At 35.9% G+C, this 26,729-nt stretch overlaps 1 protein-coding gene across 2 annotated transcripts; it reads left to right on the top strand.

The window, feature by feature from the left end:
* Window positions 1–11,851: 11,851 nt before the first annotated feature.
* Window positions 11,852–22,227, top strand: LOC114384681 (mitogen-activated protein kinase kinase kinase 1-like). Of its 2 annotated transcripts, XR_003660752.1 has the most exons (10): window positions 11,852–13,110; window positions 14,321–14,405; window positions 14,853–14,915; window positions 15,800–15,957; window positions 17,005–17,077; window positions 17,196–17,255; window positions 20,158–20,268; window positions 20,934–21,176; window positions 21,355–21,649; window positions 21,760–22,227. XR_003660752.1 is itself a non-coding variant. In XM_028344396.1 (9 exons), exons 1-8 carry the CDS (start codon window positions 12,110–12,112, stop codon window positions 21,141–21,143), a joined length of 1,761 nt encoding a protein of 586 aa, XP_028200197.1. In that variant the 5' UTR covers window positions 11,853–12,109; the 3' UTR covers window positions 21,144–21,176; window positions 21,760–22,218. The 2 variants fall into 2 exon arrangements, 1 of the variants encoding a protein (XP_028200197.1); XM_028344396.1 differs by lacking the exon at window positions 21,355–21,649 and having other exon boundaries at window positions 11,853–13,110; window positions 21,760–22,218.
* Window positions 22,228–26,729: the final 4,502 nt, after the last annotated feature.

The raw sequence follows: 26,729 nt of genomic DNA, 5'->3' as shown, positions 1-26,729 counted from the left end.
TCTCTAGATTATGAGTCTTCAAAATTTAAGAATTTGAGTGCCCAGTAAGGTCGTGCTCCAGCTCCACTGGCAAGTGACACCCCTTCCCATAGACCATCTGGAATGGTGAAAGGCCTGTGAAAGTCTTGAATGTTGTCCTGTAGGCCCATAAAGTGTCATCCAGCTTTGCTACCCAGTCTTTCCTTGAAGATGTAACGGCTTTCTCCAGGATTCTCTTGAATTCTCTATTTGACACCTATGCATGGCCATTAGTTTGGGGATGATAAGATGAAGCCACCTTATGTCTGATATTATAATGCTCCAAAACCTTCTGCAGTTGTGCATTGTAGAGGTGCGCCCCTCCATCACTGATCAATACTCTGGGAACTCCAAAATGGAAGAAGATATTCTTCTTCAAAAATTTAATCACAATCTCAACATAATTCTTTGGGGTGGCTATGGCTTCCACCCACTTAGACACATAATCTACAACTAACATGATGTATGTATTCCCGTATGAGGATGGTAGAGGGCCTACAAAATCAATCCCCCAACAATCAAAAACCTCTACCTCAATGATATTCTACAATGACATCTCATTCCTCCTTGAAATTCCCCCTGTTCTCTAGCATTGGTCATAATGAAGTGTGTGGTCATGGGCATCCTTGAAAAGGAAGGGCCAGAAAAATCCAGCCTGAAGTATTCTAGCAGCTTCCCTATCTCCACAGTAATGACCTCCATAAGGTGAGCTTTGACAGTGCCATAGGATGCTCTGGGCTTCTTCCCTGGTTACACACCTTCTCAACAAGTTATCTGCTGCAATCTTGAATAGATGTGGATCATCCCAGACATAGAAGTGAATATCATGAAGAAATTTCTTCCGTTGATTCTAATTAAGATCATGTGGAATGACCCCAGTAACTTTGTAGTTGGTGATGTCTGTGAACCAGGGTCTTTCAGCTGCAAATAAGAGGAATTCATCTGGAAATTCACCCCTCACTTTTTTCTCTTTATGCGCCACTTCTTCATTCATTAACATGGAGAGATGATCAAATACTACATTCTCAGACCCCTTCTTGTCCTTGATGACGATATCAAACTCTTGAATCAATGGGACCCATCTTATTAACCTTGGCTTTGAATCTTCCTTGGTGAGAAGATATTTAATTGCTGCATCATCTGTGAAGATGACGACCTTAGACCCCACCAAATAGGACCGAAACTTCTCTAAGGCATAGACGATGCCCAACATTTCCTTTTCAGTAGTTGATAATTCAACTGTGCATCATTCAAGACCTTGTTGGCATAGTATATGGCATGGAATATCTTGTCTTGCCGCTGTCCTAGAACTGCACCCACAACATAATCACTGGCATCACACATCAACTCAAACTCCTTGCTCTAGTCAGGTGCAACCATTATTGGGGATGATAAACGTTTCTCCTTCAAAGTCTGAAGACTTCTAGGCATTCCTCATCAAGCTTGAACACTGCATCCTTGTTCAATAGGTTGCTCAATGGTTTGGTAATTTTGGAGAAATCCTTGATGAACCTCCGATAAAAACCTGCATGTCCAACAAAACTCCTGATACCCTTAGCATTTACTGGTGGTGGTAACTTCTCTATGACATCGATTTTTGCTTTGTCCACCTCAATGCCTTGGGCTGAAATTTTGTGGCCCAACATTATCCCTTCTTGAATCATGAAGTGACACTTCTCCCAATTCAGCACCAGATTCGCTTCAACACATCTTTGCAGCTGTCATACCCTAATTTCGTCCGGGGACTATCGTTTGTTGATCTTTTGATCCTTGCTAGTCGACTTACGGTGTTCAAACGCCAGTTACAGTGCAAAACAGATGATCATTCATTGTTTTGATCAAGAATACAAAATATGCCAAAAAGAAGGGCAAAAGGGTCTTTTATTGAGTTTCCTGGACCCTAGCTCGCCCAGGCTAGCCTCTGGCTCGCCTGGGCCCTCAAATGACTTCAGGCTGAAGGAACCAACTCACCTGGGTGAGCCAATTACTTCAGGAGTAAGTCTTAGGTCGCCTGGGCGAGCTTCCATGGTCCCATGTGCCTTTTTTTTCTATGAATAGGCGTGAAGGGGAGGCTGAGAAGGGGTTCCAGCATTGAGGAGTGAAGGAAATTGAGAGAAATAAGAGAGAATAAGAAGAAAAAAGAGGAAACGAAGTCGAGGCACTGCTAAATCACGACTGTTATCAATCCCTACATTATTCTTTGTTCGGTGTTCTTCGTGCAATCGTCGGTTAGTTTTGTTTTTAAGATTTGAATGTGATCTATGTACCTTTAGGGGTCCCCGTTGTTATTATGTGCACATTCATCATCTCCTTCTATCATCGGTAATCTCATTTTTTTTGTAAAGCTCAATCTTAAGCGATCACTGGTGTTGTAAAGTTGTCTTTAAAGAGATTGAAAGTTAATAAACAAAACCAAGATAAAATCGACTCATAACTAAACTTCTTCTTTTTATCAAATATCACTTGAGATTGTTTCAAGGTCCAATGCCGTAACGATTCTTTCTGCTTTTCAAAATTTAAAACAACATTTCAAGGTTCAACGCCTTAAACAACTTTTTGTTCGCAATTAAAATCAATCTTTCAAAAACATAAAATCAATTTAACACACAAAATTTCAGACTTAAAGAACTACATAGGTTTGAATTCCTCATCGCACCTGAGGATACGTAGGAGCAAGAGCAACAGCCTTGTCGACCCCAAGAAAATAAAAAATATATAAAGTGAAAATAAATAAGATTGAACTCACGTTTTTGCACACTCGATTAAAGGCTTTCGTCCCTTGTGACAAGCGCGTGGGGTGCTAATACCTTCCCTATGCGTAATCAACTTCTGAACCCTTCTTTTCAAAATTCCCAGACCTCTCTTTTTGGTTTTTTCTAGCATTTTCCTCGAATAAACGTTGGTGACGACTCCCACGCATTTTCCTTTTTGGAAGACGCTCCTTTGGCTTTTCACATGCAGTCCCGTCGTAGGGTAGGTTGCGACAGTAGCACAAGCTTTAGATTCATCAAGCAACAATCAAAAGAAGGTCTCAAGACTGAGAAATCGTCCATGAAGACCTCTATGCACTTCTCTACCATGTCAGCAAAGATGGCTAGCGTGTACCTTTGGAAAGTGGCAAGTGCATTTCATAACCCAAATGGCATCCTTCTGTAGGAAAAGACACCAAAAGGACATGTAAAAGTCATCTTCTCCTGGTCCTTGGGATCCACTGCGATCTGATTATACCCTGAGTATCTGTCCAAGAAATAATAGAAGGACTGTCCTGCTAGCCGCTCCAACATTTGATCGATGAACAACAAAGGAAAATGATCTTTCCTTATAGCCTCATTGAGCTTCTGATAATCAATGCACATCCTCCATCTTGTGACAGTTCGAGTAAGAATAGGGTAGATGAGTCCAGTCCAGCCTTAAGTAACTTGAGGACTTGCTTTCTTACTTCTTCCTTCATGGATGGATTGAGTCTTCTCTGCAGTTGTCTCATTGGTTTGTACTCCTCCTCCATCATGATCATGTGCATGCAGTATGCAGGGCTGATTCCCTTGAGCTCTGAGATGTGCCACCCAATATCCTCCTTGTTTTTTTTGAGAACTTCCATTAATCGTGCTTCCTCTTCTAATGATAGGTCACTACTGATCACAACCGGCTTGACTTCATTCTCCTCTAGAAAGACATATTTCAGGTGCATAGGTAGGTTCTTCAACTCCACCTTTGGCTTTTCTGGAGGATTGTCTTTCTTCAGATGCATGAATCTCCTTTAATTGCTCCAAGTCCTCTAGATAGGCTTCCAGATCTTTCTCCTCCTCATTGTTCAGGCAATCAACTGCATTTATCAAAGCCTTTTCCAATGGTGAGTGAGTAGCCAGATGTTGCATAGCGTGGTCTGCCTCTTGCTTTATTACCTCCAACCTGAAGCATGGCTTGTTATTGTTGGGATGCTTAATTTCTTCAAATAGGTTGAAGGTTACCTTCTGATCATCCACGCTCAACTCTAAGTTTCTGAGCATGAATGGCCACCCCAGGATCAAGGGAATCTCTTCATCTTCTTCAATGTCCATGATTACAAAGTCACCAGAAAAGTGAAGTGGCAGACTTTGACCAGGACGTCTTCAACCACTTTGATAGAAACTTTGTGTACAACGATATTTGTTGTAGGGCCTCCCCAAAAGGGATAGTAATCTCCAACTTCTGGAATATATCAAGGAATCACTTGAAGTAGTGCTCCTTGTCCTTCTTTGATGGCACCAAAGGGTACAATGCTTCCTTTGGTGAGACTGGTGGTGTCTCTCTTTTAGCCTCCTGAGCTAATTGACTCTTGGTCTTAGGGATCAAGACCTCATCATTCTTCTCTTTCCCCTCATCATCTTATTCCCTCTTTGTATCATATTCTTCCTCTTTGCTCACATCCTACAATATCCTGTCAGCTTCAACGTCCTCCTTCTTCTGGCTTTGGATGAGGACTTCCGTGCATTCTTCCTTGGGTTTTTTCTCAGTGTTGGCCCTAAAAGTTCTAGTGGGCCTTTCAACCATTTGCTTAGCTAATTGGCCCATCTGTACCTCCAGATTCCTGATCGTTGAATCAGTACTCTTTTGGTGTGACAAGGTAGTTTGCATAAACTGCCCCAACATTTCTTCCAGCTTGGTGGTTTTTTCACATAGACTGGGCTCTTGGCTAGGATGCTGATGAGATGAACCTCCTTGGTTGAAGTTATTCCCTGTATGGGATCTCCAACCTTGGCCTTGAGAAAAATTACTTCTCTAATAGAATCCTGATGGTCCTCCTTGATGGAATCCTTGATGATTTTGACTTCCTATGTAGTTGACCTCGTTGGCCACATCGTCTTAGACCATGCTTGAACCTGACTTGTGAGCACCACCATAGATGTTGAATCCCCCATTATGCATGGTTGAAGAAGGATGAGGTTGCACTGCACGCAGCTGTTGAGGGAGATTACTCAGAGTTGCTGTGAGGGTCTCTAAGGTCTTGACTAGGAGCTTGTTTTGAACAACATAGCAGCTTGAGAAGTGAGCTCAAGAAGGCTTTTCTTTATAGGTGTGTAGGCTCAATGACGGAGGATGGCGTAATCACTGGCTGCCATATTCTCTATCAGCTCCATGGCTTCTTCTGGAGTCTTCAGCTTGATCTTCTCACTGGCGGAGGCATCGAGGAGCTGCTTGGAATGGGGTCACAAGCCATCAATGAAGATGTTGAGTTGGATTGGCTTGTTGAATCTATCTGTAGGAGTCTTTCGGAGTAACCCATGGAAGCGATCTAGTGCTTCACTCAATGATTCGTCAGGGTGTTGGTGGAAGGATGAGATTTCCACCTTCCCTTCAACAGTCTTAGACTCCAGGAAATACTTCTTCAGTAACTTCTCCACCACCTCTTCCCATGTCCGCGGGTTATTCCCATTGAACGAGTGAAACCATCTTTTTGCTTCAGCGGCCAACGAGAAAGAAAATAGGTTGAGGCGGGTGGCGTCTTTTGGCACTCCTACTATCTTTCACCGTGTTGCATATCTCAATGTATGTGGCAAGGTGTGTGTACAAATCTTCACTCAGCAAGCCATGGAATAAATTCCCTTGGATCAGCTGCATAAAGGAATATGGGTACATGATGTTGGCCACCTAAACATCCGGTCTGGCTATGTTGGTGAAATATTGAGGTGTAGCAGAGCTAGAGTAGTTCTCTAGCGTCATCCTCTTGGACGGTCTCCTGCCATGATGCGATCTTTAGAGAAAGGATATGGACGGGTCACAGGAGAGGGATAGGATGATTCAAATGAGGGTCATCTCTCTTCTTGATTACTCTGCACCTCTTTTTGTTCTCTTATTATTCCTGTAGCATTGTTCCTTCTGCAAGTCGCTTCGATCTCTAGGTTCAAGGGAATAAGATTTTCCCTTGCAGATGTACCTCACATACAAGAAAAAGAAACACTACTGTGCAGATTATCAAGGTAAAAGAAATAAAACAAAAATTAAATAAAGAATAACAAAATAAAGAAAGATTGTCTGCAAATTGGGATTTGTAACAACCAAGTACAAAAACCAAAGTCTCCGGCAATGGCGCCAAAAACTTGTTAACTCGTTAGCAAGTGTACCAATTTTATCACAAGTAGTAAAGATTAAAATGAAAGTCCAAGTGTCGAATCCATAAGAACATTGATTGTACTTAAGTGATGCAAACCCAATTATTAAGCAATGAGAAGAAGTAGAGGAAGAAAAGACAAGGAATTAGAAGTGTGAAATTTGGAGTAAGGTAAAGAAAAAGATAACAAGAAAAATAAAAAATAATATAAATGCAAAAAGATAAAGTCAAAATGTGATAATGTTGGGGCATAGCATGCCAAAACTATTTATAATGCAATGTAAAAGATTTTCTCTATCCAATGAAATCAATTTTTCCACACACATCTACTAAGGTACTCTATCTTTGGTTTCCCACATGAAGAGCGTAGTTTATTTATCCTTTTCCCCCAAATTTCTTTGTAGAGATAAAAATAACAAACCATATTAAGATAAGAGATGCAAAAATTATTGGCAAAACAAATATCCATCTATTTCTAACAATAAATTTATTTAGATACCCTTCCCCAATTCTTTAGGAAATAACCATTTTTCAATGCATTGCCCTCTAATATGGATGATCATGCCATAATAACAGAAAAACATAGAGAAGAATAATAGAAACAAAATTGCATTAAATAGATAATAGAAAAGAATTACATTACAAGAGTTTGGCATCCAGACTCCCAATAAAAGGGGTTTAGCCTCTCATAGCTATGTGAGACTTTACACTTCAGGGGCTAATATGGATGGAAGAAGGGACTGGATGACTAAAAGCAAGAAAGGGAGAAATGACTAAAGAAAGAGGGTTTCCCCTAAGAGAAAGGCTTAGACTTTGAATTTCTTCACTAGAGAACTCTGAGACTCGATGTGTCATTTCCTTCTACTTTCTACTCCTTTTATAAGCCTAAGACAACTTACTTTTCATGCGGATTATGCACTTAGGGCGAGTTTTCGCGCTGCGCGCTAAGCTTGAACTTATCTGCTAAGCGAGAGTACGCATTAAGCCTGAATTACACGTTGAGCGAGGTGTCCAATTCTTCCAACTCTTCCTCGAGACTTTTTCTTCAGTTTTTGCATCATTTTTCCTTTAAAGCACTTGAATTCTTCTTCTTTTAATTTCTGCTAATAAAAAATTACAGAAATGTTAATTTTTTCGTTATTTCATTAAAAAAAATAGTAAAATGAAGAAATTATAATCATTATTAGCCAAAATTGACTATCAAATTAACTCCGATTTCACAGTTTTCTGTCTATGATTTACTCTATTTTTCTTTATTTTATTATTTTATAAAAATACACTCTATTTTACTCTTTCATTAAATAAATAACCAATTAAAATATTCATTTATTTTCTAAAACATTATTTTACTCTATTAATTTTTTAATACTATAAAATCCTTGTTTTAATTAACATAAACTCTTTTCTCTCATTTATTTAATTTTTAAAAATTCTATATTTTTAAATATTTTTTATTTAAAAAAAACAAGATGTTACGGTCATTAGTACGTATGATGGCAAATGTGATCCATAGTTGGCAACGTCCAAGTCCTTCCAGCTTTGAAGCAATCTCTCAGCATGTGAAGGTCTGTTTATGGATGAAGTACACACCTGTTAAACAAAAACATCAACAGAAAGGTAACGCCAAACTCTAAAAGCATTAGTTGGTAGCTTCCCATGGCTAGTGAGCCATAGGGAAAACTTTATATTTTTTGGAATTTTTAGGAACCAGATCCACTGTGGGTATTAGGGAGGATGACTCAGAAGTAAGCCACTATTACGATGAGTTAGGGAAATAGTTTCATATTTGCTTAAACATAAAAAACAATTTTAAAATAAGCGTTCTTTTTAAAAAAATATGTTTTTTAATAAATAAATAAGATTTACTTTTTAAAATAAACAAAATTATTTTAATTTACAAAACTAAATACTTATTTTAACAAATAAATTGCCTCATTAATCCAAATAATCTCATCTTCCATCTCCTTAAGAAAAACAAGTTTCCAAAGGAACTTGCATAGCTAGGATATTCCAATGCCATGCACTATCAAAATAAATATCCTTCAGTATCATTTGTGTATCTCTGGATGTGAATATAATGGCTTTTTTTTACACAAATGGGTAAATTTTTTATAAGGGTAAATTTTTAAAATATTATAGGTATATATAAGTCCTATTTTAAAATATGATTTTATTTAAAAAAATCTATTTCAAAATAAAACTTTAAAAAGTCTGATGAAAATGTTATTATTTCAATTATTATTATTTTTTAAATTATGAAGTCATAATTATAATTACAATTTTAGTTTTTCTTTTCTTTTCTTTTTTTAAAAATATTTTAAAAGATTTCAATATTTTTCTTGAAAAATTGACTAAAGTATAATTGTTATGACTTCTTAATTTTTTAAAAATAGGTTTAATTATTTATTTATTTCTTATATTTTTTAAATTTGTTCTTTTTAGTTCTTATAGATAATAAGTAAATTTTTTAGTTCTTAAATAAGTGAATTTTTTAGTTTTGGAAATTTATATTTTAATTTCTAAAATGTTTTCTGTCATTAATTTTTTTAACTCCGTTCGTTAAAGAATTTTGACAACAAAGATTTTTTGGGAATTAAAATATAATCTTTTTAAATTAAAAAAATTTACTTATTAACTATAGAGACTAAAATAATTAAGTTTAGAAATTATAAAAATTAAAGAATAACTAAACGTTTAAAATAATACTTGAAGTTATATTTTAAAACAATAATATTTTTAAAATCTACCTGTTTTTATATTTATTTTTAAATTTTTACCCATTTATGTAAAAAAAAACCGAATATAATCTACCAACTCCCCTGAACAACTGTCCTCTAGCCATTTATCGAACCAAAGAGAAACTGCCAGCTCCAACCCAAATAATAAAACCATCTTTCAAATAAGAAATAACTATAAACTATGGATGCGTATCCAAATATTTACCAGTAAAAAACTGGACCCATAACTTTTTCTGGAGTGTCCAAATAAATAAGATTCCCCAATAAGGTAATGTTGGTATCTCTAGGTGATATTATAAAGCAAGAAACGAAACGAGTCGAGTTGCTTGTATTTTATCAATAGTATGTAAGGTAATATAATAATATAATATAGATCCGCAAACATAATTAAAATACATAGTTAAGAGTAAACGGTAAACACAAGAAAAGATCAAATTAAATAGATAAATGATACTTCTTAAGTTGACACTATAAGTTATCTTATTTAAGAAAAATATAGAATATAATGATCTCAGACTTTTTTTTTTTATATCCAAGATCCTTATCGGTTTTTTGGTATTAAGCGAGTACTGGAAATCTTTACCAACCCTCACTCTTTGGGTCTTACAATGATCTTATTTTCCTCTAAGCACTAGCCTAACCAGAAAGGATTTTCATTGCTTTTCAAAAATAGATATCAAAGGCACACCTTTGCAGGCTCACAAATCCCAAGTTTTCAAAAAAAAAATCAACAGTAAAATAAACATCTGGGTTCTAAGTCATATTCACATTTTCTAAATGAAGATAACTAAGGCTCCTTAAGGGTGCCTTCGGAGAAATTAACTAGACATGGTAGATGTTATACTTCAGATTGATAGAAAAATCAAAAGGGGAAGAGGGGGAAGATCCGAAACGAAACTTACTATTATTACACAAAACATTATTACAAACTTTTTCCTCTCTGATTCTCTCACTTATCTTTCTAGTGTTCTCCGCTTTGTGCACAACTGAGCCCAAAGACCCTTTATATAAAAAAACGGAAAGGAAAAGACAAAGGTCCCTTCAGTCAAGAGCAGTAAAGTTACTGTTCATTTACTTTGTCACAAAACCATTTTTACAAAGAAATTTTGTAGATAGACTCAATGTGAAAGTCTTTGCAACAATAAAGATTCTCGTCTTAACTTTACAGCTGTATTTTGATAGGATACTTCTGCCTTTAGTTCTTTGTTGATTTTGTAACAATAATATCTTCTTCGTCTTAGATATTTCCATAACAGAAAATATCCACTGGCTTCGTAAATATCTTTATCTTTCTTTTCTTCTTGGAAGAATTGGACCAATTTGTTGTTGTGGTCAACCGGGAAAGGAATGAAGAACTTCCCATTGTATGATGGCTACAAAAGCTTTGTGTCATGAGTTTCTCTTATTAAATCAAACTCTCATTTATCTGATGCTGAGAAGAACCATTGGTACCCTTGTATTTGTGCCCTTATGAGGCTGTATTGGTACTATGTGTTGCCTTGTACATCCGAACTTTCATATTCGTCATTGTACAAACAGGGAAAGTTTCTATGATCCTCCGACAGGAGTTTCATGACATGGCAAGGGTAATTTTGAGCCGAAAAATTGCTCGGGCAGGTTGTTATTTTGATGGCAATATAATCCATCATTATTAGGTTTATAGTCTCATTAATTGAGGGGTTAAATCCTTCAAACCTGTCCGATGGAGGAATCAGGACTAATTCCAAACATCCATAATCCAGTAGACTCTTTGTGGAGATTGCTAAGTCCTCATATCCAAAGGGCTCCAACTGGTCTAGGTCTAGTCTGACTTTTCTGAAAATGAATTTTATTTTGCAAGGACAATTGTTTTTGTATTCGCAAAATGAGGTTTTATTAGTGCATACAAATTTTTGGTTGAAATAAGCATGCACACTTATGTAGAGACCCGAAATTTGGGTTTGGTTATTGTGAACCTTAAACGATTCTATATTTTCTTGAAATTGTCTAAGTTCAAGCCATTTATTGGTTCGGGAATATTTGGACTAACTGAGTCTTTGTAGGTTTTGTGGGCCTTTTTTATTTTATTGATGTTTGTGATATTTAGTTCAAAGGCTTTTTCTACTTCTTCCCTCGAATAAAATCTTTGTAAATTGGGCTTTGAATATCCTCTTTTGCAAGGCAAAGGTCTTTGAAGTTGGTATAAACACCTTTATGGGGTTCTGTTAACAGGACAAAAGCAAAAGAGGTATAATCTTTCCCAGGGGAGGCTTTTGTAAGGAGAGAGACTCCTTGGTTATCTGTTATGCAAAAATTGTATAAGGCACAATTCCCTTTTCACTTAACACACAAATTGCTCATTATTGTTGATATGTTTTAAAATATTCCAAATATTATCAATAAGACAATTGAATTTGAATTTATCATTGACAGTTTCCCTACCAGGATAGTGAAACTTGTTTGTAAATATAGATAATTCTTAATTGTCAAACTTCATTTTTTGTTTTATATTTTGATACGAGACCTTATAAAACGTCATTGTGTTGTATTCTTACAACACAAAAAAGAATATCAACAAAACATTTTTAACTCCATCCAAATATTTACCTGTAAAAAACTAGACCCATAACTTTTTATGGAGTGTCCAAATAAGCTTCCCCAATAAGGTAATATTGGTATCTCTAGGTGATATTATAAAGCAAGAAATATGAATTATTCGATGAGTTTGTTTAAATTTTAAAAAATAATTTTTAAAAAACATAAAAGATTAGAATTTATAAAAATTATTTAGACATACACATTTAAAAAAATTATAAGTAACTTTATTTTATTTTAAAAAATATTCATTTTAAAAGATAAATTTAAACAATCTGCTCATTAGTAAAAACCTATCGAAGAGATTTGAGTATAGCTGGCGTCCACTGCAGAAGTGCAAATGCTGTGAATAATCTGACAAGTGTCCTGACAGCATCTAAGGCGGCCGGACCAAGTGAGAAAAAACAATGTCAAAGAAAGTTTGAGAGTCGAAAAGCTAGTTCAGTTTGAGTTGGACAATCCAAGTCATGTGTTGGTGGTCCACGTGGCACCGCGTTTTCTGTCTACTTTTTACATGGGCGTTTACCCGCTCTTATCTCACGCTCACTTTTTTCCTTTTCTTCTTCATCCTCCCCTTTCCCTAACCTCCTTCTTCTTCACTACTAATCTTCACAACCATATCATCCCCAAAACAAAAAAAATCCACGTATTTGAAATCCGACGCTGTTTTTGATGGATTTAGCGTGCAACGATGAACCACCTACCGCGAATATTCGGCAATAGAAAGAAGCAAGCCTCCGACATGGACCCGACAAAGAAGAAGAAGAGTAAGAGTAAGAAGCATCAGCAGCCGAAGCTCGAGCGCCGCAACGCCGCCAAGCACTTCGAATACGACGCCGGATCGTTGTGCTCGTCGCGCGATGAGTACGACGCCTCGACGTCGTCGTCGTCGTCGTTGCACTGCACGCGCTCGATGGAGCTCTTCGATCGCAAGAGCTTCCGAATCGAGGGCGTGGAGGGCGAGTTCGACCAGATTTGCCGCAGCCTCGGCCTCTCCGGTCCCGAGGACTTCTCCATTCCGGCCGCCGCCTGGGAGGCCATGAAGCTCCGTTGCTCCTCGGACCTACTTCCTCGCCGCCCGAAGCACGGCGGCGAGGAAGAGCAATTCGACGAAGAGCCGAAGGAGAAGGAGAAAGAGGAAGTGGAAATTGCAGTATTAGAGAGCGAGGATCGAGCTAGGGTTTTGGATGAATGTGTTGTTCCTGCTGAGAGCAGTGGTTGCTGTGGTGGAATTAAGGGTTTTCGGCCTCCGATGTTGAAGCCGCCGCCGGGGGTTAGGGTTTCGGTGGTGGACGACGCCACGTGTTCCACGTGGGATTTGATGCGGGATTTTGCGCCGAAAGGGGAAGGAGGAGGGAAGGATAGTTACGTGGAATTAAATTCTTCTGATGATGAAGATGATCATGAGCGAGAAGAGAAGGAAGAAGAAGAAGAAGAAGAAGGGGAAGTTGGTGGAGTGAGAGTGGAGAGTGTAGAAGAGGAAAATGCGGCGGCGATTGCGGAGATTGTGGGTGATTTTTCAGGGTTTTCTACTTCGAATGAAGATGATTCTTCTAGCACTACCACTGGACCTAGGTCTAATAATATATCTCCCAATGGGAGAATCAAGCGTGTTATTACCGCGGGTAACTGGCAGAAGGGTGAGCTTTTGGGGCGAGGTTCCTTTGGTTCTGTTTATGAAGGGATTTCTGAGTAAGTGATTTTTTCGTACCCTTCACTTCATTCACTTCTCCTTGGTCCTTTCTATTGCTAGAAAGTTTAAATAAATGAGCTTTATTGTTCATATAATGTTGTGTGGTGTTGTTGTTTTAATGTTTTCCTTTAAGGGCTTTTAGAATTATTGGTTGTGCGGTGTTATTGTTTTCCTTTTAAGGGCTTTAGGATAGGGATTCGGATGCTGCGGTAACAATAACATTACAGTAGTGTTGTGTTAAGAGTGAGAGATCCGAAAACAATTAGTAGGACCCAAAACAATTTTAGGGATTCTAATCTATTTTATTCCTCTCTCTTTTTCTCTTAACAACGTACTTAAATAAGAGATCCTAGTAGGATACGATGGTATGGAATTGTTAGTTTTGGGATTTGGAGATAGGGAAGGTTAGTTTAAGAATCCTGCTGGGTGGGATTGGATATGACAATATGTCGGAAAAGTTTCTGCACTTTTATGAGTGTCGCGAATCAGTCTAATGAAAGAGGGTAGATAAATGTTCTTTTCAACATAAACAGAAGCTACTTGTTATGGCGAGTGAAAGTAGGAAATGAAATGATCCTGTTGAATTCAGTAGGCCAATGTTTGTTGAATTAATAACATTGAAGCTTTCAGTTTGTCTACCGAAGCATGGCTGTGGTTGTTGGGAAAATGTTGTGCTTGATAAATGTTAAGGTCAATTCTTTCTTTTATTAACAGTGCTTTTGAACCATTTTGTACTTTTGGTCAACAACCTACTGTAGAAAAGTGTGATTCGTGCATCCCTTTGTTGCATGTGTTGGCTCATACCTTTGCACCCTGGGCTGTTGCATCTAATATAGGGCCTTTTTTTAAACAGTTACAAGTCATTGAGTGCTTAAAATATATTTGTTCTGTTGCTCATCCTGATATGGAAATGCATGTGATTATATTACGAGTAGTCTTTTGTTTCCCCTTATTGAATGGTGAAATTAAGTTCATTTGGCTACTTAATTAAACTACCATCTTCTATATATCTTTTATTCAAAATGCCTTCATCAAAATACCATCTTCTACAAAGCCCTTGGAGCAAAGCTCTGAACAAATTGAAGTTTATAGGGTTTGGGTTTGATATTGGAACCTGTTATTTTTTTTTTATTATTTAAGTTACTTAAGTGCTAAACTGCTAGTGTTTTCCGTTTGTTAATTTTTTATATGTTCTGATTTCCCATGTAGAGATGGATTCTTTTTTGCTGTAAAAGAAGTTTCACTACTTGATCAGGGGAATCAGGGAAGGCAAAGTGTATATCAACTGGAACAGGTGAGATGGGATTTTACTCTTTTTATTGCTTTGTATTTTCTTCATACTTTAGGGGATGCTTGGTTTGAGAATAATGTTTCTTATTTTCATTTTCGGCTTTCACTTTTAATTACAAAATTAACACCTTGTTTCCATCTTGTTTCTTATTTTCAAAAGTTTGTATAGGAAAGTGGAAACAACTTTTATTGTTATCTGTACACATTTTGAAAACAGGAAACAGTGAAAACATAAAACATTTTCTCAAACCAAACAGCCCCAAAACTTTTCCATTAATGAGAATCCTTTGATGAAAAGAAAAAGGTTCTCTTACCCAAATACTTATGCTATCTTTTGCAGTATCTTTCAATTTTTTTGAAAGTTGATTAACTGTATCAGTCTATTTATTTTATCCTTAATATTTTTCCCTTTATATTTCTTTCTCTCACTGTGCTTTTTCCACCCTCTCAGGAGATTGCACTTTTGAGTCAATTTGAACATGAGAATATAGTTCAATACATTGGCACCGAAATGGTACTTTTCTTGTCTTCTCCTTTACCCTTTGTGTTCAGTTTGATATTTTCTTGTCATGTATCATCGTTGATTGAATCTATGCTGATAGTTTCCATCACATCTTGTATTAAATGTCATTGGTCTTAAGATTCTTCACACATCTGAAATGTTTTACTGGGTTCTTTCTGTATAGCAGACAAATTGTAGCTTGAGCCAGGATTAGAATTATATGCTTGACAGTGCATACCCTCTGAATGAAAAATGAGAGTATTTGTGTGACATTTTAGATTTAAATGATGCCATCGTAAGGCATGAAATGCCTGATATTTATATCAAGGAGGTTGCACAAAACTTTAATAACTAAGAATGTAAAAAATAAGACCACCTGGAAGTCAGGAAGTAAATCATTTTTGTAATATTGTGGGTTTTTCCAATGATAAAATGAAGATCATTCTAAACTTTTTTTTCTGGGTGAGTGAGGTTTGTTATCTATATTTTTTCATCCAACGGAGTAGAGCATATAATTCAATCTGGGATCACTTTTCCTGCATTTGGTTCAACTGCCTGGGTGTTGTGGGCCTGAGTGCAATACAAAGGGTAAAATAAGTGAACATTATGTTGAGTTTGGGGTACGAACTGGTTTTCAAATTATTTATTTTATAAAAAATTAGGAACCAACATTAGATTTTATGTTGCAAGTCAAAACTTTGGATACTGTGGGATCCCATCAATTATTCTCTTTAGTTATACTGCAATATTCTGGCTATGTTCATATTTTGTCAGATATAAATAAGTTAGCTTCCATCAATCTTTTTGTTTTGTAAGGCTTGTAATTTCATAGAATAACTGGTGCCTTGTGAGAAACTGTATTTTATAATTTACATTCTGTATGTTGTTTATTGCAGGATGCATCAAATCTGTATATCTTTATTGAGCTTGTAACCAAAGGTTCCCTTCGAAACCTCTACCAGAGATATAATCTTCGAGATTCTCAAGTATCTGCCTATACAAGACAGATTTTGCATGGTTTAAAGTATCTTCATGACCGAAATATTGTTCACAGGTGACCAATTTATTTATTTATTTAATCTAGCTTTTGTCTGTGATATAGACCACTTCTGGTTTTTTTTATAATCTCAGACAAGTCACAACAGTGATGTTTATGGTTCTTGTTTGCCTTGCATACAAGAAACTTCCATTTGCTGTCTTACAATTGCTATTTAAATATGCTTTGAAAGTGACTTTTGTTGTATGTATTTCTTTTTCTTGTTATTAGACTCTGTTGTTTTGGGCATACATTGCTTCATTTTCATTTAGTGGAATGCATTTTACGTATTTTTGTGGACAGGATACTCTGGAGTTTTTTCATGACCTTGCTTTTGTGAAATTGTCATGTCTCACTTGATTGACATTAAATAGGTGAAGCCTTTTCAAAATATTTAAATAATTAAGAGAAAGAGATAGAACAAATTTTTCACCTGACAAGGTAGTTCGGAAATTTCACATGATTCGTTCCCTATTAGGAGTTTGAATGGGTCCATATATTGGCCACTAGAATAGACTAGAGAGTAGATAGGAGTGGAAAGAAGAAAAGTATACAAGGGAGTAACAGATTTCTCACCCAATTATTGTCCTTGCTATCCTTATCTTGGCTCTAATAAACACTGTTTAATGCCAGTGTGTATCGTGGTATTTCTATTGTGGAGGGCTTTTAATGTTTTTTCATTTATCTAACACTTCAGAATTGTTGGATGTAAATTTTCTCAAGAAGGAAAATAGTTTTCTTTGATATTTAGACCAGGTTAAGGTTGGGAGGTTGAATGATTCACTAAATGCAAAAGTAAAGTTAAGAATTACCCCAAGAAAAAAAGTACAAAAGTTCTAGATGTAGAGTGAGCATTCCTTTTGTCTTTGGAACTTGATCTGCATAAACCATACATGTCTCATGAGGATTAAGTGCTGGATATTTTAATGGCTAGTGTTTTTTTGAGGGTTGTGCAGTAAGCTCATAATTTCTGTAACATATTGTTTTATGTATTTTTGTTTCATTTATGCAATGTCATGAAACAATCTTTGTATATGTTACCTAATTATTTCCTCTCAATTATAGGGATATCAAATGTGCAAATATATTGGTGGATGCAAACGGATCTGTTAAGCTTGCAGATTTTGGATTGGCAAAGGTAGCCTCTTTTAGTTTATATGTCTTTCTATTGTTTTAGTCAAACTTTTATTTCTGAACAATCTTCAATTCTTGATTTTTCCATTTTCTAATATTTTATTATTCCTATTGTTTTTCAGGCAACCAAATTCAATGATGTTAAGTCCTGCAAGGGAACAGCATTCTGGATGGCCCCTGAGGTTTGCCTTCAATCTCCTCCTCTAAAGAAAGTTATTGAAAAATGGGCCAGCATATGTATTAAATGAGTAGACATAGTTTGTAATTAACAGTTAATAATTAAGTTTGTTGTTGGATCCATGGTTCTAGGTTGAGTTTATGCTTTTCTTCAGCCATGGACCTGACAGGCTGACACCTAATAAATGAAATTAATTTGTCATACATCTATCAAAAGCATTCTGGATATAAAATCCTACTGGTGACAGGTCTAAAATGTTTGCTTGCTCATTTCTGAAGTTATTTGGTGTTCCACCTAGAATTGAAGGTTATTATTAGTTCATATGGAAATCCTACCATACAAAATGAAACATTGGGTTATGTTGTATTTTTTTTTATAGGGTTATTTGAAAAGCGGGAAACATTGAAACTTTTGAGTGTTACATGGATATCAAGATGTAATATAATAGGATAGGGTACAACCTGGAGATCAGAGAAATAGACCCAAAGTCTGGAGATCAGAGAAATAGACCTGGTGGGGTTGGTTTTCGTTATTCCCTCAACTTGGCTCTAGATACCATGTAAAATGAGAGAAAATATAGAGGGATATTTTGACTAAAAATCGCATGTCACAGTACACAGTGGATGCTTCTTTATATAGATTAATCACAATTAATACAATTAGTTATAGGAGATATTGTTCCTATAATTCTGATATGATAATAAAGGCATAATCTGAAATTGATCCTATATTCTCGACGATTGTTATTACAGTAAATTACAATGACGCTCCCTGAGGTTTCATGAGATTGCACAAACTCCTTCTGGCATTTTAACCCTTACAGCAACCTCCCTTATAGGGGACATGATGTAATGTTTTTCAAATAATTAAAGGAGGTTAGTGTAGGGGTAGAAAAAATAGGAGGGATTTATGCAATCTCATGAAACCTTGGGGTATTAACGTAGTTTATGCTTGTTATTGTGGAAAAGGGTGGTAGTTATAGAGGGGAGGTGTGGAAGGAGAGTAGACCTCTTGGTATTCTCATTGCTTTTCTCTTTTGGCTTAGGCTTCAGGCTGAGTGTTTCTTCTCTATGGAACACTTGCTCTGTGAGGGGAGGCTATAGACTTTCTATAATTCTCTCTTATTTCTCTTTGTTCAATAATACAAGTTAAACATTTCTGTTCCATGGTTTCCATTATTGTTCCTATTTACCAATGTCTGCAACTTCTTCCCCAAGGACTAATTGTACATTTGACTACAATGTCCGCAATTTCATCATCGAGGACAGGGCTGCCTTTATAGGGAATGGCTATGATAAGGCCCAACTTGTGGATTTGGGAAGTGGGCCTAAGGTTTGGAGAGTCTACTCTAGGAGAAATATGATAGTTAATTAAGCTGGAAGGGGGCACATGACTTCTTATTCTGTTATGTTTTCCTTTTTTATGCATGATTATTACAAAAAGCGTGGGAGTTATAAGAGGTATGGAAGAAGAGTACACCTCTTGGCATTCTCATTGTTTTTATCTTTTGGCTTAGGTTGGGCAGAGAGTACCTTCTCTGCAGCATTTTGTCTGTGAGGGGAGCATAGTAGTCAATAGCGTCGTGGAGCGGCCAACCCCTAAAGCGGGTTAGCAGATAGCGGGATGACTGCTATTCTAATGTTTTTTTTATAGATGTTCAATAACTAATATATATATATATATATATATATATATATATATATAAGCACTCAAAAACAGAAATATAACTCACAATTCATGCACTAATCATCATTAATAATGAAAACTCATTCTACTTAAAACCAAACATAGTACTTAAACATAAAGTAGACAAATGCAAGTTTCTAAATACTAATAAGAATTTAAAAATTCAGAATCTTCAATCTTCAAGATTCTCATCTTCTTGGAATTCTTCTTCACTCTCACTAGCATTAGAAATGTACGTTGGAGATCAAAGCACGCCGGAGAGGGAACATAAAGGTGCAACTTTTTCCACTTTTCCAAGGGTTCTCACTTCTTTCTCTCGAGTCTCTACTTTTCAATTTCAGAAGGTCGATCCAAACAAAATAAATCATAAAACCAAACTAATAGTGAGGGCATTATTGGAATTTCCATTGATGTTGAAATCGTGGACCCAAAACTGCTACAAAGCCCGTGATAGTACCGTCTCGCTCTGGCGCAATAGCAGACACGACGGTTGCTACTTCAATCGAAGTAGCACTGCAACAGAGGTCCGCAGTGTGGCAAGGGTCTGCGCCGGTGTGATAGCGGCTGCTATTGACTACATAGGAGGGGAGGTTATAGTCTTATAGTAATTCTCTCTTATTTCTCTATTTTCAGTAATACAAGCTACATGATTCTGTTCCTTGATTTCCATTATAATACAATGTTCTACGCATAATAGCAAAGCAGAAATTTATAATCATCAAGTTTCTGGGTTTTTTTAAATGGCTTGATTGTTGGGCCATCTTCTGGGTCAGCCTAAATTGTTGGTACTGAAACACCTTTCATCCTTTTCATAATCCCATTTATTCACCATTAATCTTGATCAATGTAATTTACATGAGCAAATTGTTCAAATATATACAGAGAACAGAATCAAATCCCTTTAGTTTTGGGATTGAAATCAGTGACAACCTAAACTGTTTAAAGAAACTATGGAAACATGTGAAAGAATAACAAGTAATTACAATTAACACAACTAACAGTAGTTAGTTATGCTTATTTTCAAGAATTCATTACTGCTTCATGAATGGAAAGAAAAATCTCTTTGCCTTTGAAACTAGAAACCTTGTACTTATGGTACCCAATAAATAGAAAGATCTGGAACTTTGCAGTCACAAAAAAAAGGCATTTTTTGGGATGAATATTCTGATTTCTTAATGGCATAGCTAGTGGTTATTAAGCTGAATTGCTCTAACATGCAGGTTGTAAAAGGGAAAAACACAGGTTATGGGCTTCCTGCTGATATATGGAGTCTGGGATGTACTGTGTTGGAGATGTTAACGGGCCAAATTCCATACTCTCACTTAGAATGTGTATGTATTGTATTATTACTACTTTGTTTGTGTTCCCTCTTTTGTCTCAAGTTTTCATCAGTTTTCACAATTTTTTGTTCAGATTTTAATTCCAATCTCTCTCTAAATGAGAGAACCGTTTTTTATGAGAATGTGAAATACTGAATGGTCAAGATTAAAATATATAGTAATGTGACTTTTTTTTATTTTTTATAAAAGTTATGATTTTTTTAAGTAATCATTATTTTTTTATCGGTTTTTTAAGTAATCATATAACTTTTGAAACTTTTAATCTTGACCATCCATGTATGGTTGCATGGTTTAAATTAGTTTCTCTCAGTCTTATATAAACATTACTGTTGGAAAAGCCTGCCTTAATTGTGGACACACCACTTAGCCTGCCTTAGTTGCAGCCTCTTAGGGGGTTGCCTGAAGTGCAACCTCGGAGGGTGGTGGTTTAGTCCCACATCAGCTGGTGATATGGCCAAATTAAAGTACGTAAGTGGGAGGCAACTCTCACCTTACAAGCGGGTTTTGTAGGGTTGAGTTAGGCCCATAACCCATATTGTAAGAATTATTACTTTCTCATTAAATACATCCCCTACATATACGTGTGTGTGTGTGTGTGTCATTGCATTTCTGCTGGTTTTGACTTTTGAATTTTGATGAATCTCTGCGGACAACAGATGCAGGCATTGTTTAGAATTGGAAGAGGTGAGCCTCCTCATGTGCCTGATTCTCTTTCAAGAGATGCACGGGATTTTATTCTGCAGTGTCTAAAAGTTGATCCAGATGAACGCCCCAGTGCTGCTCAACTCTTAAACCATACCTTTGTCCAAAGGCCACTGCATTCCCAGTCTTCTGGTTCTGCATCTCCTTATATTAGAAGGGGTTAAACTTGTCACCTCCAACTGTGAAAGATAATGAAGGTACATATTGTTACATAACATACTATCTTCTTCCATGTTTATCTCCTTTTATCATGATATCTGAAATCATATTGCAAACTATGGTCATGGCTGTCCATCCTTTCAATAAAGTTTCATTCATAACTAATGATGTATTTGGGATGGAGACATTTTAAAATGCTTGAAATGTTTGTTTCAGTCAAATTGGATCCACATATCATACACAAGGCTTCAGTTGAGTCGAGGGTGGGGTTCAAATATAGTGTCATTCTTATTTAGGGGCGAATGTTCATGCAAATTCTGAAATAACAGGGGGGGAAAGCAGCAAAACCTTTCTTACCGGTCTCTGGTGGTGGATCTTTTGTTTTTTTTTTTTTACTTTTATATATATATATATCTTTTATAATGAGAAGAGCAGCCAAAGCCTTACATTTAGTGGTTTGCACAAAGTCCCAACAAAATCTGTCCAAATAAATTGGTTACTTTGTTCAGAGGTGGGTCCCTGGTGGAACTTTGAAATGGAAAATTACATTTATGCAAATCATTGCAGAATGGGTTGATTTTATCTTCACTGGCTTACTTGATTCTTTTCTTTTGATAACAGATCTGACATTCATTGGATATAAAAGTATCTCCAATGTTCAATCTTCAAGTTGCTAGAGTTGGTCTCGGGTGCATTGTTGTAACAATAGTTCATTGTGTTGTGCCTTCAGAATTCAGAGTTTGCTTGCTTGTAACTTTACTCAATTTTTTAAGCACTGCTTTGGATCTAGCAATGGATAGGCAATCCAGAGAGATAACTCACCCTTTGGCTTGAATGCCATATTTGAGAATTATGGTCCACGTGTTATCTAATTAATGTGATAATTTGTCTGTTGTAGCAGTGTAAAATATCAACGTCAAGCTGTAATAGGTTGTTCGAGGCTTCCCCTTTTGTTTGTTTAGTTAGCATATGAAAGAATTCTTAGGCTAAACCTTTGGGAGCGGTAGTAACAAGGATTAGATGCCATGCTATATGTACATATCACCTTTATTAGTAAGCAATTGTTTGTTTATATCTTTATTTTGTTCCCGAACTTGTTCCCAGTTTCATCTGTTTCCATTTCACGCTTACCGTTCCGTTGCGTTTTTAAATTTTAGACAAGTGATGTAACAAATGGGGTGTTTTATGTTTTCTATCGTCGGTGGCATAAACTGAGAAGCGGTTAGTGTGGAATATTACAAGGACAGGTGTATTCTTCTCTGGGACAATTTGTCTGTAAACCCAATCTATATTGGATATCTTCTTTTTGCTCATAACATAGTGTTTGTGTTTAAAGCTTTTTATACTCAATAAATGAGTTATAAATCTGAACTGTGAAAAACCTGCCTAATGCCTTGGTTAAAAGGGACAGATTTGTTATGTAGTTGCAGCATGAATGGGATGCAATAAAATACCTAAGTTGCCGCATGAATGGGATGACATTGACGAGTGATCCAACAGTCTTGAGTGGTAGTTCTCAAAGGACAAGGGATCTGACGTACTAAGTAGCTATGGAATGAAGCAGGCCAAGATTTTATCCCGCCATTTACTAGACATTTTGTGTTTTGCACTTTCCATTTTGTTTCTTACACCTCCCAATCGAAATAGAATCCTATTCCTGAATATGATTTTTCATATTCCGAAATAACTATTCTAGAATAGGATAAGTATTTTAAAAATCTATTTCGGAATTGGTATTTTAGAATATGAAAAATCATATTTAGAAATAAAATACTATTTTAGGATTGTCATTCCGAAATAGCATAGTAGAGTGTTGACCACACCCCTCATTCGCCTGCATTCTTCTTAACTTTCCCTTCTTTTCTTTTGTATCTTAACAAATTACATACCCAAATATCTTTGTACAATCTCCAACTAGGCAAGAAAATCAATCATCTTCGGTGGCTTCATTATTGTCACCCATGATATCACCCTGCTTTTGATTCCTCCCCATCATGGTCACTAAGTTGAGTTTCTTCATCAAATATTGATCCACCCTTTGCATCAGTTATGTTGTCAATGCTATGTTGCTGCAAGTCTTGGTATATGAGTCAGATGAGTCACCATGATCTTCTCTTTCTTAATCACAATCATATGCAGAACCTCCAAATTGCTCCCTCAAATCAGGAGCAACAATGCCATTCATCTCACTTTGTGTTTGTCATTCATTTTATTTGGCAACTGCAACATCAAAAGTTGTGTTCGGACTCTCAAATCGCATCCTCGACGAGTGTGGCCATGTCGTCGCAGTTGAGGTCGTGGGCAGGTTGTCCATGGTGGGCATGCACAAATAAAATGGGTGAAAGAGGCGTTAGGGTTAAGGAAGGGAGGTGCTGAAACACTTTTGTCATTAAGGGACATTTTGTCCCTACAAAATTGCTTGGGAGGTAGGTCACAAGATGGGAAGTGTAGGAAACAAATGTCCATTTTCAAGCAGCATCCCGATCAACGTTTGGCTAACTAGCGATGGGATAACTCAAAATAGGTTGAGATAATCTGTTTTGTCATCCTTAATGAAAACAAATAAATAAGATAATTCAAATAAAAAAGGCTTTGAGTAAAATCATTATATTATAACTTATTATAAACTTTTTTTTTAACAAACATGATGTATAATATGATCATTTTATTTATATATTTAACTCTTTTTATTTATTATTTAATACATTATGTAATATTAAAATAATCTTTAATTTTTTTTATCAAATTAATTAATATTTAATTTTGAGGAGTGCAAGGAACACTCTAACAAACTCCTTCAAATACACTCTAAAAGATAGTGTGTTCAAAAGAGTGTGCTAGAAATATGTTTCTAACATTTTTCTTTAATTTTTTTTTATCAATATTGTTAATATTTATTTTAATAATAGTTGATAAAAAAAATAATCAAGGATTGCAACAAAGCCTTTATTTTTTTTACTGTAAATTGCAACAAAACCTTGATTAAACTAAAAATGAAAAGAACAAAATGATAAAATACACATCTCAAATGTTAGTGAATGCAACACATTGATTGATATTTAAAACAATGAATGACAACAAAATTTCAAAAAATGGTCTACAATTGCAGCCGTAACACCATGGTTTTTTAGGCCCTTGCAATTGCCTTGTGACTACAATTGTGGCCTATCAACTGCAATTGTATGCAACTTCCCATAATATCAACAATTGTGATGAAACTGAAGCGCAACTATAGTTTAAAACTTTACTACTACAATTTAAAACATCCAATAACATTGGAGGATTTAAAGTTGAACTTTGTACCAATTGAATGACAAACATGGCAATCTCATCTGTGATGAGAAACATTGAAAAATAAAAAAGAGAATTCAAAAATGCTTTTTGACCAACCATTGTGTACCCGAAAATTTGAGAAAAGAAAAGGAAATACAAACATCGAAGGAAACACGTTTTCAAATCTACCACTAATTTAAATGAAAAAATGATAACAAAGAAGAAAAAACTATTTAAAATATTAATATTTACAAAAAGGAAAATGACTGGGACGGTTTCCTAATTCGCAAATGGTATATGAAAAAAAACTATTTAAAATCTAAATATTTACTAACACCTTCATTTGCGGATGGTATTTGCAAATGGTGGGACAGTTTCCTAATCTACTTCAAAATTCAATTTACCACAAAGGTTAGAAGCAAGATATGGATAAAATGATAACAATAAGTCATATCCTCAAGATTCAAGAAAGACTTGGTTGATAAAAACAGGTAATGAAAGTAATTTTAAAGCATCTCAATTTTGACATACATAATGCAAAGGTTTGCTTGTGGGGATGATTAAATGGAATGATACAGAGGCGAAAGTAAAGCATGCATTTATAGAAAACATAATTGAAGCTTAAAAGCTTGTGAGGATTATTGGCTTGAATCCACATAATTGCTTTTACAGTATGTTGCATGCCTTCGGCAGCATCATTCATGGCTTCAGCTGAAACATGGAGCATAAACGGAACCAAGCATGAACCAACATTCTCCTAAAACATCAGTTAACCAACTGAAACTTAGAAATTACTGAGCCCAATGGGACCCAACCTACTGAATTGCAAGTTAAATCCAGTCAACCTCAATGAACATCGTGAGTTCTTTGCATATCCACATTGTTCACAAGCTAAGGCACACCTTTGGATAAACACTCATTCTAAATACTAAATTCATTAAAACAACCATCTCCAAGTATGCATAGCAAAAAGTGTCTAAAAAGTGATCACTACCTAGCTATCCCTATACAAAACAGAACTACTAACTGCAACCATTCAACATCGTCCTTAGCATCACTCATCTTCACCGGCAGTGAAAATATAATGCTGGATGGTGGCAAAGAAACATACTCGTAGTAGTGTCAACATTGTCTCACCTCCTTTCATGATCTTCAAGTTGTTCCAAATTCTTTGTCCCCACAGAGAATGGATGCTGTGAAGGCGGCTGTTAATAGGAGTGAACAACAGGATGATGGGCTATTGTCAGTTCTCTAACCTAAGTTGCCTTATAAAGGGATAACTTAACAGTTACATAGTCACCATAAAATTAAAGTCCTTTTTATTGGCGGCTAGCTGTCGATATCACTGGTTATATAAGACCACAACATTTTTCTAATTATTTTTATATGATTTCTTATCTATTGAATCCCAAAACTATGCCTAAATACATTTTTTTCCTCACATTCAATACATCACCTAAACATTTTCTCTGCCCTAATGTGGCACAGCAAAATGTGATCCATGAACCTCTTGTCCTAGTTGCAAAGGTTCCGACAATAGGGGGACACAGTCCAAAAAGTTGTCGTTCCCTGGACAGTTGGACCTCACGGTCGTAAAGACCAGAGTTCAAGCTGAGAGAGCACATGTCAAGGCAGAGTTGAATATTTTCGGTAGATCCATTTGCATATGTTTTGTGGCAACGTGAGAGTAACGGTTACGGTCAAGACAATTCAAATGCCAAGGCGGAAGATATAGGCAGAGAAGGGTGCTTTGGTCAATTTAAACTAATTTCCATTTTCCTCCCTTGGTCTTCGACTGCAATTTTTCTTTTTTCTTTGATTTTCTTTCTGTTCTTAGTTTGTTATCAGTCATTATCAGGTACTAGTGGTCAAGTTGACCCGGTTAACAACAACCTCAGAACGGGGATGTCAGAAGTTGGGATTGTACATAGTAGTTTTTTTGGCTTTTGAATTCAAATATATATTTTTAATGTTATTACTTATGCCTTAATTTTTTTTATTCATGCTATTAGTATTAGTATCAACAATATATCAAAACTTTCTTTAAAAAACAATATATCAAAACTAACTTTTTTTTTAAATATAGAGAAAAATACTTAACATTTAATTAATATAAATTAAAATATAGTTAATGATAATTGCTATGAAGTGGAGACAACACATTCTGGTATTTCTACTCTTATCTATGTTTTACTTTTACGTTTTTTAGTCCTTAAGGTGTGCCTAGGTACTTAGATGTAGATGCAAAAGTTGCAGAGAAAAATTGAACCACCTTGATCTTCTATTTGGGGTGAAAAATATATGACAAGGACGACAAG

This window comes from Glycine soja, chromosome 14 (assembly GCF_004193775.1).
Source record: "Glycine soja cultivar W05 chromosome 14, ASM419377v2, whole genome shotgun sequence".
In the NCBI taxonomy this organism is placed as follows: domain Eukaryota; kingdom Viridiplantae; phylum Streptophyta; class Magnoliopsida; order Fabales; family Fabaceae; genus Glycine; species Glycine soja.
Note: the sequence above shows the minus strand (reverse complement) of the source record. Positions and strands in the feature narration are given on the sequence as shown.

Excerpts from the sequence above, each read along its gene's own strand:
- LOC114384681 (XM_028344396.1), top strand. The coding sequence starts at position 12,110 with ATGAACCACCTACCGCGAATATTCGGCAATAGAAAGAAGCAAGCCTCC. Across the intron at positions 14,406-14,852 it reads GTGTATATCAACTGGAACAG|GAGATTGCACTTTTGAGTCA; the intron begins GTGAGATGGGAT and ends CCACCCTCTCAG. Across the intron at positions 17,256-20,157 it reads CATTCTGGATGGCCCCTGAG|GTTGTAAAAGGGAAAAACAC; the intron begins GTTTGCCTTCAA and ends TCTAACATGCAG.